Genomic DNA, 13,086 nt, shown 5'->3' with positions numbered 1-13,086 from the left:
GTGGTCTATTAGCAGTGGTCTATTACCAGTGATCTATTACCAGTGGTCTATTAGCAGTTTTATATTATTCGTGTTCTACTACCAGTGTTCTACTACCAGTGTTCTACTACCAGTGTTCTACTATTGTTCTATTACCAGTTTTATATTATTAGTGTTCTACTGCCAGTGTTCTATTACTAATGTTCTATTACATGTGTTCTACTGCCAGTGTTATATTACCAGTGGTCTATTAGCAGTGTTATATTACCAGTGGTCTATTAGCAGTGTTATATTACCAGTGGTCTATTAGCAGTGTTCTACTACCAGTGTTCTACTACCAGTGTTCTACTGCCAGTGTTCTACTGCCAGTGTTCTACTGCCAGTGTTCTATTACCAGTGGTCTATTACCAGTGGTCTATTAGCAGTTTTATATTATTAGTGTTCTACTACCAGTGTTCTACTACCAGTGTTCTACTACCAGTGTTCTATTATTGTTCTATTACCAGTTTTATATTATTAGTGTTCTACTGCCAGTGTTATATTACCAGTGGTCTATTAGCAGTGTTATATTACCAGTGGTCTATTAGCAGTGTTATATTATCAGTGGTCTATTAGCAGTTTTATATTATTAGTGTTCTACTACCAGTGTTCTACTGCCAGTGTTCTACTGCCAGTGTTCTACTACCAGTGGTCTATTAGCAGTTTTATATTATTAGTGTTCTACTACCAGTGTTCTACTACCAGTGTTCTACTACCAGTGTTCTATTATTGTTCTATTACCAGTTTTATATTATTAGTGTTCTACTGCCAGTGTTCTATTACTAATGTTCTATTACCTGTGTTCTACTGCCAGTGTTATATTACCAGTGGTCTATTAGCAGTGTTATATTACCAGTGGTCTATTAGCAGTGTTCTACTGCCAGTGTTCTACTACCAGTGGTCTATTAGCAGTGGTCTATTAGCAGTGGTCTATTAGCAGTGGTCTATTACCAGTGGTCTATTAGCAGTGTTATATTACCAGTGGTCTATTAGCAGTGTTATATTACCAGTGGTCTATTAGCAGTGTTATATTACCAGTGGTCTATTAGCAGTGTTATATTACCAGTGGTCTATTAGCAGTGTTATATTACCAGTGGTCTATTACCAGTGGTCTATTAGCAGTGGTCTATTACCAGTGGTCTATTAGCGGTTTTATATTATTAGTGTTCTACTACCAGTGTTCTATTATTGTTCTATTACCAGTTTTATATTATTAGTGTTCTACTGCCAGTGTTCTATTACTAATGTTCTATTACCTGTGTTCGATTTGCCAGTGTTCGATTATTAGTGTTCTATTACCAGTTCTGTATTACCAGTGTTATATTATTAGTGTTCTATTACCAGTGCTGTATTACCAGTGTTATATTATTAGTGTTCTATTACCAGTGCTGTATTACCAGTGTTATATTATTAGTGTTCTATTACCAGTGTTGTTTTATATTATTCGAGTTCTACTGCCAGTGTTCTAGTACCCGTGTTCTATTATTAATGTTTGATTACCAGTGCTATATTAACAGTGTTATATTATTAGTTTTCTACTACCAGTGTTCTATTACCAGTTTTATATTTAGGGTTGGGCGGTATCCAGATTTTCATATTGTAACAGTTTAGTACACAAGTGGGTGCAAAAAAAGTAAAAAAGCCCATTGAGAGTATATTGCCTGAAAGCTAACAGAATTAGCACAAGTAATAGCGAATTTGCATGTAGGCTGCTAGCTAACAATGCTAACAAGCTCAAACTAGTCTGTGTGTTTGGGGAGGGGATGTTAAGCCTGCTTGTTGTAGTACAGTACTGTACCCAGTCTGTGTGTGTGTGTGTGTGTGTGTGTGTGTGTGTGTGTGTGTTTGTCACTCTATATCTGTGTGTCGTCCCCCGTCATCCATTTCTCACCTATTCTTGGGTCCGTTGCTGTTGCAGAGGCTGCTTCCTAGTCCTACCAGTGTCTGTAGGGAGGGCCGAGCAGAGCGGGTTAGCTGCTATCTACTCAGCCCTCCCCAGCACCCGGGCCTGGCCTAGCATGGGCACCACCTCAACACCCAATGCCACTCCTCCACTGCAGGCTCCTCCTGCCTCTGCCTCTCTGCCTAGACCAGTACCCAGAAACCACCACCACCACCTCAGCCCGGCCCAACACAGCCAGGCCACTTGGGAAAAATAAAAAAAGACTCCCTTTAAGCTGGCATAATATGGGCATGTTATCACACTGGATTAATGATCTACTAGTGGCACACATCTCAAAATATGTTTACCAGCCATTTTGTCTGTTAACTTCATTTATATACACTCATGGGCATCGTATGGTAAACAATGGTCAACACACTGGATTAATTATCTACTAGTGGCACACAAAAAAAATCTACCAGCCATTATTACAGTTAAAAAAGTAAATGTAGCTATTGAACACTTATTTAAATTGATAATATCTCTAATGAAAATACAAAGAAAAACATATCAAGCTCACTTAGATCTTGCTGTGAACGTGTGTGTACTGTGTTTGTATGTCATGACTGTAACACATCTTGCTTTCACATTATTTAATTAAAATTACATGTGGATTATGAAAGATTGAATAAGTGTACTGCAAACTTTTTGCTTGGAATGAATGCTTTGTAGCTATGATATTTATTCAACTCCGTTTCCCTTCCAGAAAACACGCTATACCGTAAAGCAGTGGTCACCAATCGGTCAATTGGTCGATCTTCAAGGCATTCCTAGTCGATCACCAAACATTTCTGAAGATAACCCAGCTATGGAGGGTTACGTTCTTTTTTATTGGTGGCGCGTTGGCGGTAGGAGCACTTGATCCTGCGCCACAGGTACACAAAGTGTTCCTATTATGAACCTTTTCATTTGTCTGAAAATACAAACTCCGCTTACTAACACTCGCGCTGCAGCTGCAGTGAATGAATAGACTGCATTTGCGAGTGTCGGCTCACTTCACCAAAGTGTTTTAACTGTACTAATTGCAATACAAATTGCAGATTTCCCTATAATCGCCTACACAACCAGAAGGCCTAATTATAGCCTAATGCTTGAATTCATGAAATATTTTGTGCAAATTACGAATCCTAATTAGAGCCTATAAACGCACTATTGCCAACATGATTAGGCTAATAGGCAGGGGCGGAAATCCCGGGGGGGACGGGGGGGACACAACCCCCCCATCCTTGGAAAAATATGATTTGTCCCCCCCAATATATCACTGAAACATAACTATGTAATTTAAATAATATTAATAATACGCAATGAAAGCAATTGTGCTGATTATAGACACTTAATAGCTCGTTTTTAAGTTTCAAAAGATTGCGACCCCCCCCACCCTTTGCCTCACAATGTTTTGATCCACTGCCAGTTCCTTAGTTGGCAAGGTAACAGAGGGGTCGTATCTACTGTCTGAAAGGCACTCAATGAACGTAACTGAAGTGAGGATAATCCAGTCAATCGCGCACACACACTAGCTGAATATGCAGAGCTAGCGCGCAAACATTAACTATTAAGCTAGCTAGTACCTATTCCATTTATGTGGCCTCGTCAAAGATGGAATCTTTGCTATCGTCAATTTATTCCAAGATCAGCATGCAGATGATGTATGTTAGTGCTTCAAAGTCCCTGCGATAAGGTTAGCGATAAATTGAACAGAACTACACTCTCTTCTACCATTGTCTTAAATATATTTAATGGTCTCGTTGCAAAAGCTAAATTGTCGCAAGGGAACTTTTATTTATTTATTTATTTTATTTCACCTTTATTTAACCCGGGTAGCAAACACCACTGAAACGGAATTGGTGCTCGCTAGCTTTGCAAATTCAATCTATTGTTGGAAGCCAGCCAATATGAAACAAACTATTAAAATTACAAAAGGTTGCAGCATATGTTGTGTAAATGGTGAACTCATACAGCTGTCAACTCTTGTCATTTTAATCCGTTTCACATTTGCTAGCTACCTTTTAGATCGAAGCCCAAATAGAATGATAAAAGATAAGATGATAGAAGCCCATCTCCTACTGTAAATAACCTACACACTGTGTGTGCGTGTAGCCAGCCAGCCAGCCAGGTAGAAAAATTGCAGAAAAATAAAAGACGGACATCAGAGTATTTTTCAGTACACCAAAACGCAAAGTAAGAACCCTAGTAGCCTAATATCTCAAAGACTAGTTGATAAAATGTTCATAAGAAAGAAATGAAATTCTAATGGAAATTTGGAATGGAAGTTTCACAATGATGTCATTAGGCAGAGCAGGCAACAGATGGCACACAGACAGCAGAGTTGGGGACAGATATGCAGGGACAGACTGGCAGAGACAGGGAGTCTCAGGTAAGTTTGTTGAGTCTTTGTTTGGCAACATTATGAAAGGTTCTCCATTTTTTTGACTTGTAAAATAGGAACATAATTGGAAAATGCCATGGATACCCCCACTCTCAACTTAAACTGGTGACTGAACTAAGATTTGTTAAAGGCAATGGTATTGCTGTTGTGATTAGTTGTGTAGTTTTGGGTACCGGTAGTTAGGAGTACGGCAAACACCTTATTTCTTTGGTTCCTCAATATACATTTACCATATTGCTATGTGTTACAGCACTACTTTTGGTGTCCCCCTCAGGAATTGCTCTTGAGAAAATTTAATGTAATTGTCCCCTCCAAAGTTGATATCAGATTTTCGCTACTGCTAATAGGCTTTTGTTTTAATTCATTTTACAGTATTTGACCATATACAAAGTAGTCTAAAATTGTCTTTGATAAAAATTTGATATCATATGAGCTATGCAAAATAAATTGAGTCTCTTTGAAAATGTTTTAGAAGAACAGACGGAAAGTTGTTTGTCCTGAATTTATAATATATATCAATTATCCTGGCCAAGCTAAATGTATTTCCTGAATGACTCAGTCAGACAAAATTTAAATTAGTCATAGAGTTAGAGGACTCATCATGGATATAAGCCATTATAGCATGCATATTGCCATTGACGGCTTCCGCCATTTTAAAGTAGTCAATTGGATGGGGATTCCTATGGGTTGTAGCCTCACTGGCGCTGCCCATGATATCACAAACACTATAATGGCATAGATATAAAGATGAGTCCTCCATCTATCTCTATGGCTACAGTGTTTGGGCTCCAACCTGCTCTAAGGCCAGACGACACAACAACAAATGGGAGAACTGACGTTTCAAGTTTGGTTCATAACCAAAAAGTGTCCCGGTGTTCAAGAAAATTTGATCTGAGGTAGCCTAGTGGTTAGTGTGTTGGGACAGTAACAAAAGGTTGCTAGATCAAATCCCCGAGCTGACAAGGTGAAAATCTGTCGTTCTGCCCCTGAACAAGGCAGTTAACCCACTGCCGTCATTGTAAATAAAAATGTGTTCTTAACTGACTTGCCTAGTTAAATAAAGATAAAATAAAGAAATGTTTGTCCACTCATACAGGAGTAATAAAGGCTTTTTATTTGTATTTATTTCATTTTGATTTAGCAGGGGGTGCTGCACCACCCTCAGCACCTCTACAAGTGTGTTTACATCCCTGTTAGTGAGCATTTCTCCTTTGTCAATATAATCCATCCACCTGACAGGTGTGGCATATCAAGAAGCTGGTTAAACAGCATCATCATTACGCAGGTTAACCTTGTGCTGGGGACAATAAAAGGCCACTCTAAAATGTGCAGTTTTGTCACACAACACAATGCCATAGATGTCTCAAGTTTTGAGGGAGCTTGCAATTGGCATGCTGACTGCAGCTGTTGCCAGGAATTAAATGTTGATTTCTCTACCATAAGCTGCCTCCAACGTGGTTTTAGAGACGTTCGTCCAACTGGCCTCACAATCGCAGACCACGTGTAACCACACCAGCCCAGGAACTCCACATCTGGCTTCTTCACCTGGGGGATCGTCGTAGGGTTGGGTGCTGAGGAGTATTTCTGTCTGTAATAAAGCCCTTTTTTTGGGGAAAACTCATTCTGATTGTCGGGGCCTGGCTCCCCAGTGGGTGGGTCTGGATGCCAAGTGAGTGGGCCTATGACCTCCCAGGCCCAACCATGGCTGCACCCCTGGCCAGTAATGTGATATCCATAGGTTAGGGCCTAATTAATTTATTTCAATTGACTGATTTCCTTATATGAACTGTAACTCAGTAAAATTGTTGAAATTGTTGCATGTTGCGTTTATATTTTTGTTCCGTATACTCGGGAGATGTAAATTGCAGGCTATTACCAAGTGCCTTGTCCTCAGGTAGACGCTACATTAGCATAGCCATTAACCAAAACAAAGATAACCATCAGAGTTGATACATGTGGATCCAGGTATACTTATGTGGGTGAGTCAACATATTTCATATGATTTAATGCATGTTATTAATAAAGTGTGCTCCATTTTGAAGTAGACATTAAAAATACACTGTTACTTTAAACAAAATGTTGAATCATTTTGAGACTACAGGAAATAGGTTGACTGCTATGGTAAACAACTGCCGTCATGGATTGCCTTAGTTATCAACAGCTTTGTGGCTATTGTAGTCTTTTCACTGTAGAAAAACAAGGATATCTAAAGTCAGAGACGGTAGAAAAAGCGAGACACCACACTCGCACATTTATTTGGATTAGGGAGGGGCCACTCGAGTGGACTACTTATTGCCCCCTCCATGCGGGGGGGTCCCAAGTGATGCATGAGCAGATGCTCCTCCCTTCGCCTCCTGTTTGTCTTCCTCGTCTTATGTCTGGAACAGCACCTTAGGCTTCCACCCTTTTATTACATGCTCCTGGCTACACTGGATGCAGCAGGACAATGGTAAGTCAACATGTTTTTTAAAAGTGTCAGGTTAATATATGTTTGATGACTGGCAGGTCGGCTGATTCTTATTCAAACTGTGAAAGACTTTGGGACTCACAATGTCATAACAACTGCGATTCCTCTCAGGTAATTTGAACAGTTAAAAATCAAATGTCCCAGATCTCACATAATGACAGATTGCGCACAAGGAAGTTCACAAAAAGGGTTTTATTTGTTCTTAGCATACATTAAACAATTGTCAAATTAGTGTTTTTGTTTTTACTACTTGCAACTGCAAAAAAGCTGGCAGCGTTCCAGGTAGTATTTTTTGCAGTTGCGCTGCAAGTCTCAGAAGATTGCAATATGATAATGTCACATGAATGGGTTTCCTGACGTGATGCATACTTCCCCAAACGTTATGAGATCTGATCATTTTCATATGCAGAAAAAGACGATCTTTCTCTCAATATAGTTGTAGGCCTAATCCCCTCAAATTCAAATCTGGACCTCTAAACCAGTTCACTGCTTGTTTTCAATTCTTCCCCTCTAATCAAGGACTGATTTAGACCTGGGACACCAGGTGGCTGTCAACAATTATCAGGTAGAACAGGAAACCAGCAGTAGTCCAGTCCTCGTAGGGTAAAGTTTGAATAACCCTGGCCCCTAATCAATTGCTACAGCTACACGTGAGGTTAATAGCTGTGCACATAATCCTAATAGGCCTACCTCTTCATGAACTACATTGGAACATTTTCTTATTTTGGGCCAGGGGTATTCAAATCTTGAAATGGTGCTGGTTTTGTTCTACCTGATAACTGATTGCACCCACCTGGTGTCCCAGGTGTAAATCAGTCCCTGATAGAGGGGGAGAAGGGGGGGAAGCAGTGGAACAGGAACTGGCCCAGATTTGAATTTGAGGGTTTTAGGGAAGGAACTGGTATGGTCAGATTTAACTAAAACATAGTTATTTTAACAATGCTGGTAAACATCTTGTTGACATTCATCCAAGTGTAACCGATGTGAAATGGCTAGTTAGTTAGCGGTGGTGCGTGCTAATAGCGTTTCAATCAGTGACGTCACTCGCTCTGAGACTTGAAGTAGGGTTTCCCCTTGCGTTGCAAGGGCCGTGGCTTTTGTGGCGCGATGGATAATGATGCTTCGTGGGGTGTCAGTTGTTGATGTGTGCAAGGGTCCCTGGTTCGAGCCCAGGTTGGGGCGAAGAGAGGGACGGAACCTACACTGTTACACAAGCACACCTTGACTTGCTTTATACACCCTTACTGCAGAAACATTTTCTCATGAAATCATGTGACTTATAGTTAGAGAAAAGGATTCCTGTTACCGCGCCCTGCTACAAGCAGAAAATAAGTTACGGACGGACCAAAAATATGACTTATCTATTCGATAGGTCACACATTTATCATCTCTTACTCTCTTGTCATCTAACCACATTAGAACATTCTCATCTTTAAGGACATGAACAGGCAGATCAGGTTTTAGCAAAGTACAGTGCCATAGTTTTCAGGAAGGTGTACCCATGGCACAGGGGGTTGGTGGCACCTTTATTGGGGAGGACGATCACGTGGTAATGGCTTGTGCGTAATTTGTAGAAAGGTATCAACATCAAACACAAAGACACACAGTGGTGGATATGACTAGACACCTGGAGGAGAGACTGTCGGGAACACCACAGAGCTCTGGAGGTGTTCTGCAGGACAGACCAGAAGCTGATCTGCAGTCTGTGTAGTAACAGAACACAAAGGACATGATACCATCTATGATGGGATGAAACAAGCTGGACGACAGGTAGCTGATTTCCCCCTCATTTAACTGAGTGGATAACTGAATATAATTATTACAGAAGATTATGCATTTGGTAGTACTGTTTATGCAAGATCATGCTACAAGCTGTATCATTGCTTGTTTTGCAACATAAACATTTAGTTTTTTCAATGAAAAGATTTCTTACTCTGTTTCCACTGCTCAAGACTTTTGATGGAGAGCAACGCGTAAAGTCAGTCAGTCGATGGTAAGTGAATGTACAAACAATAATTAACTGACCCAAAAGTTGTGTTTTGAGACCTTTAGTGATAGCTTATAACTTGTGAACAATGTTGAATATACAATAAAAAATGATTTGTTAGGATATCATTTGTTACTCCTTAAATTCTGATATGCATTTGTGTTTGTAAATACAGTTCCAATTGTCTGTTTTTTCTCTCCTGTCATGTCTTCAGCAGTGCTGCCCCCTCCTGGTAACATCCAGATCCTGTTGCTGACATCAGACTCTGTGTCTCTGAACTGGGGTTCTCCTGAGGGGGTTGAAGGACCACACAAGTTCAGAATGACCTGGGAATGTGACTGAGAAACAAGCTCATCAAGAGTGAAAGGCGGGTATCATCTTAAAATAAACAGTCTCCAACCTGGTGAAAAGTATCAGTTCAGTGTGGCCACAGAGGGAGAAGATGGCAGACAAAGCAGATGGGTCTCAGCATTTGTATTCATAGGTAAAGAGTTTGGTTTTAGTCATTTTGCACTGACATACTTTGTGTTTTAAAGAGATATTGTTATGGATCTTCATAAAACAGATGTTATGTTCCAGTGGTTCCACCCAGAGACTTAAAGGTAGACCATTTGAAAGATACCTCCTTCACTCTCCACTGGTCCAAGGCTGAAGGAATGGAGAAAGTTCTACAACGCTTCCTCATATCCTACTGTATCCCAGTAAAAAATCCCTGCACAGCAAATACTAAGGAATGCCACAAAACTGTCTCAAACCTGCGACCTGGGACCGAGTACACTATCAAATCAAATCAAAGTGTATTTGTCACGTGTGCCGAATACAACAGGTGTAGTAGACCTTACAGTGAAATGCTTACTTACAGGCTCTAACCAATAGTGCGAAAAAAAGGTGTGTGTGTGTGTGTGTGTGTGTGTGTGTGTGTGTGTGTGTGTGTGTGTGTGTGTGTGTGTGTGTGTGTGTGTGTGTGTGTGTGTGTGTGTGTGTGTGTGTGTGTGTGTGTGTGTGTGTGTGTGTGTGGTAAGTAAAGAAATAAAACAACAGTAAAAAGACATTTGAAAAAGAGTAGCGAGGCTACATACAGACACCGGTTAGTCAGGCTGATTGAGGTAGTATGTACATGTGGTATGGTTAAAGTGACTATGCATATATGATGAACAGAGAGTAGCAGTAGCGTAAAGAGGGGTTGGCGGGTGGTGGGACACAGTGCAGATAGCCCGGTTAGCCAATGTGTAGGAGCACTGGTTGGTCAGGCCAGTTGAGGTAGTATGTACATGAATGTATAGTTAAAGTAGTCCGGGTAACCATTTGGTTACCTGTTCAGGAGTCTTATGGCTTGGGGGTAAAAACTGTTGAGAAGCCTTTTTGTCCTATACTTGGCACTCCGGTACCGCTTGCCATGCGGTAGTAGAGAGAACAGTCTATGACTGGGGTGGCTGGTGTCTTTAACAATTTTCAGGGCCTTCCTCTGACACCACCTGGTGTAGAGGTCATGGATGGCAGGCAGCTTAGCCCCAGTGATGTACTGGGCCGTACGTACTACCCTCTGTAGTGCCTTACGGTCAGAGGCCGAGCAACTACCGTACCAGGCAGTGATGCAACCAGTCAGGATGCTCTCGATGTTGCTGAGCAACAGTGTCTCAACTGTACTGAACAATGGGGAACAGAGTGAACCAGTCTCTACAACCATCTACACTAGTAAGAGATCTACCTCACCTTGTTACAGCTCATCATCTCTTTACCAGTAACCAGAACAGACATTTTGTTACATTACAAATCAACTTCTGTTGTGACTTCTGTTTTAACTTATTTCTTCCCATATCAAAAGCAATTGCAGACATGTTTATCACTGGACTTATTCTACTTTTCCTCCTGTAGTATATTTCTGGAGTTAAACTGTAACACTAACAATAATGTATTTCCCCATAGTACTTCCTGCTCCAGACCAGCTGACTGTTGACTCAGTGGACACCACATCAGCTGCTGTTAGCTGGAGCCAGCCACCAGGATTGGACCAAACGCAACATCATTACCAGATCTCCTACCACTGTCCAGGGACAGAACCACACATCACTACCACATCTTCACACAGCATCACTCTCTCTGACCTTCAATGTGGCTCTGAATACTTAGTCACTGTCTGTTCTGGGTTGTACGATGGGGTACAAAGCCAAATAGTGTCAATCACCTTGACCACAAGTAAGGAACAACTTTAGAAATATTTTTTTTCATGCAATTTCCAGTTAGGTCACTCAGTTTTACATACTAACGCCTTCCTTTAATTGTTTACAATTTATTTTAGAGGTCCCAGCACCAGGAGACTTGGCTATAAAGAAGCTGAAATCTACCTCCCTCTCTGTAAGATGGACCAAGACTCTCGGACTGGACCAAAACCCTCAGCGCTTCCTCATATTTTACTGCAGCCCAAGAACAGAGCCCATGGCAGCATACACTGACGACTGTCACAAGACACTCTCTGACCTACGACCTGGTACCCAGTACACCATCAGTGTCTCAACTGTGCTGAACAATGGGGAACAGAGTGAACCTGTCTCTACAACCATCTGCTCTAGTAAGGCCTGCACTATGCCGACTTGTCGTAAAATTGTTTCAAAAAGTAATATCGGAACCTAGTACCAATTCTCACATATCATAGACAGCAAGCTACTCAATTTACTACTGGGGGTGGAAGTGGAACCATCTGAACGAGTGGAAATGTTCCATTTCAAGCCCCTCCTTGTTTAGTCTAAATAATCAGTGAGTATTAATTGAAAGTGTAGGCCTCCTTGTTTAGTCTAAATAATCAGTGAGTATTAATTGAAAGTGTAGGCTTCCGTGTTTCTTAAATGTTTCCACTGATTCATTAAGTCATCATTCATTTGCTTGAAGTGTATAGTCTATAGACCATAAATGTTAGTCGTTGGAGTCCAGAAGCAGTGTGAAACAAAAAATGCAGCTTAATGTATTGACTTATAGAGAAAGAGAACCTCTGCAAAATTGACTAATCTTGAGAAATGTTTCAGTAAAATAGTTTCCCTCGACAAAATGAAAGCCTACTAACACGGGTGATGCCGTCCATTCTTCCTCTCACTTTGTGGAAGGAAAATTATTTTATTCAAAACACTTTGTCAATGTGCTAACATAAGATCAAGGTTAGACTAGTGTCAAAGGTAACAACAGTGTCCTTGTAATCCAACAGAACTCCATGATGAGGTCCAGATTGTGCTGGTGGGGAAGACTGGAGCTGGAAAGAGTGCAGCAGGAAACACCACCCTGGGAAGAAATGCTTTTAAGTCTAAATGATCTCCCTCCTATGTGACAGACTGTATAACGGTCAAAGGTGAGGTGGATGGACAATTGATCACTGTTATCGAGAATCCAGGTGTGTTTCACACCAACTGTACCAAAGGGGAGGCAATGATAAAGATAGAAAAGTGCATCTTTCTCTCTGTTCCTCGTCCCCATGTGTTCCTGGTTGTGATCCAGCTGGGTAGATTTACACCTGAGTAGAAGGAAATACTGAAGATCATTCAGACAACCTTTGGAGAACGGGCTGCAAATTACACAATGGTCCTATTTACCCATGGAGATCGTCTCAAGGGAACGTCAATTAAAGAATATCTGGATGATTCTCCAGATCTTCAACGTTTCATAAAACAATGTCATGGGGGATATCATGTCTTCAACAACAGAGATCAGAATCCCTCTCAGGTCACTGAGCTGCTTGAGAAGATAAACAAGATGGTGAAAAGAAGTGGAGGAAGCCGCTGCACCACTGAGATGTTACAAGAGGCTGAGAGAAAGATTGAAGAAAAGAAACAGGATCCTGAGAGAGAACAAAGAGAAGAGATGGAAGAACTGAAGGAACAGCTTGAAGGAGAGCGTCTAATGGAAGAAGAAGAGGAGCTGAAGGAAAAACATGAAAGAGAAGCTACAGAGCAAGCGGAAACATATGCATCATCTTCACGCTGGATTGGTGCTATAACTGAAATAGTTGTTGGACCAGTTGTTGGACGAAAGGTCGAGTCGGTGTTGTCACGTCATGCCCCCGCCAACCCCCTCCCACCCCCCCCGGCGCTCGAGGGCGCCAGGCTGCCCTGCATCACTCACTCCTATCATCTATTACGCACACCTGCCTTCCCTCGTCACGCGCATCAGCGATATTGGACTCACCTGGAATAACTCATCATCTGTTTATTTCCTCCCCTATATTTGTCAGTTCCCTTGCTCTGTTCCCCGCTGCTGCATTAATAGTTTTTTGTCTGTGTTACTTGTTTTTCTGACGCTGT

At 41.3% G+C, this 13,086-nt stretch overlaps 1 protein-coding gene across 1 annotated transcript; it reads left to right on the top strand.

Moving 5' to 3' along the window:
- The first annotated feature begins 10,374 nt into the window (after window positions 1-10,374).
- Window positions 10,375-12,862, top strand: LOC106595331 (fibronectin). The gene is made up of 4 exons (XM_014186703.2): window positions 10,375-10,495; window positions 10,727-10,996; window positions 11,100-11,369; window positions 11,997-12,862. The coding sequence occupies exons 1-4, from the start codon at window positions 10,393-10,395 to the stop codon at window positions 12,098-12,100; spliced, it is 747 nt and encodes a 248-aa protein (XP_014042178.1). The 5' UTR covers window positions 10,375-10,392; the 3' UTR covers window positions 12,101-12,862.
- The last annotated feature ends 224 nt before the right edge of the window (window positions 12,863-13,086 follow it).

Source organism: Salmo salar, chromosome ssa08 (genome assembly GCF_905237065.1).
Source record: "Salmo salar chromosome ssa08, Ssal_v3.1, whole genome shotgun sequence".
Classification (NCBI taxonomy): domain Eukaryota; kingdom Metazoa; phylum Chordata; class Actinopteri; order Salmoniformes; family Salmonidae; genus Salmo; species Salmo salar.
Note: the sequence above shows the minus strand (reverse complement) of the source record. Positions and strands in the feature narration are given on the sequence as shown.

What these genes read in the sequence shown, in the direction of transcription:
- LOC106595331 (XM_014186703.2), top strand. Translation starts at nt 10,393, where the DNA reads ATGCAACCAGTCAGGATGCTCTCGATGTTGCTGAGCAACAGTGTCTCA. An exon ending in GTCAATCACCTTGACCACAA is followed by an intron (nt 10,997 to 11,099) that starts GTAAGGAACAAC and finishes AATTTATTTTAG; the next exon opens with AGGTCCCAGCACCAGGAGAC. An exon ending in CTCTACAACCATCTGCTCTA is followed by an intron (nt 11,370 to 11,996) that starts GTAAGGCCTGCA and finishes GTAATCCAACAG; the next exon opens with AACTCCATGATGAGGTCCAG.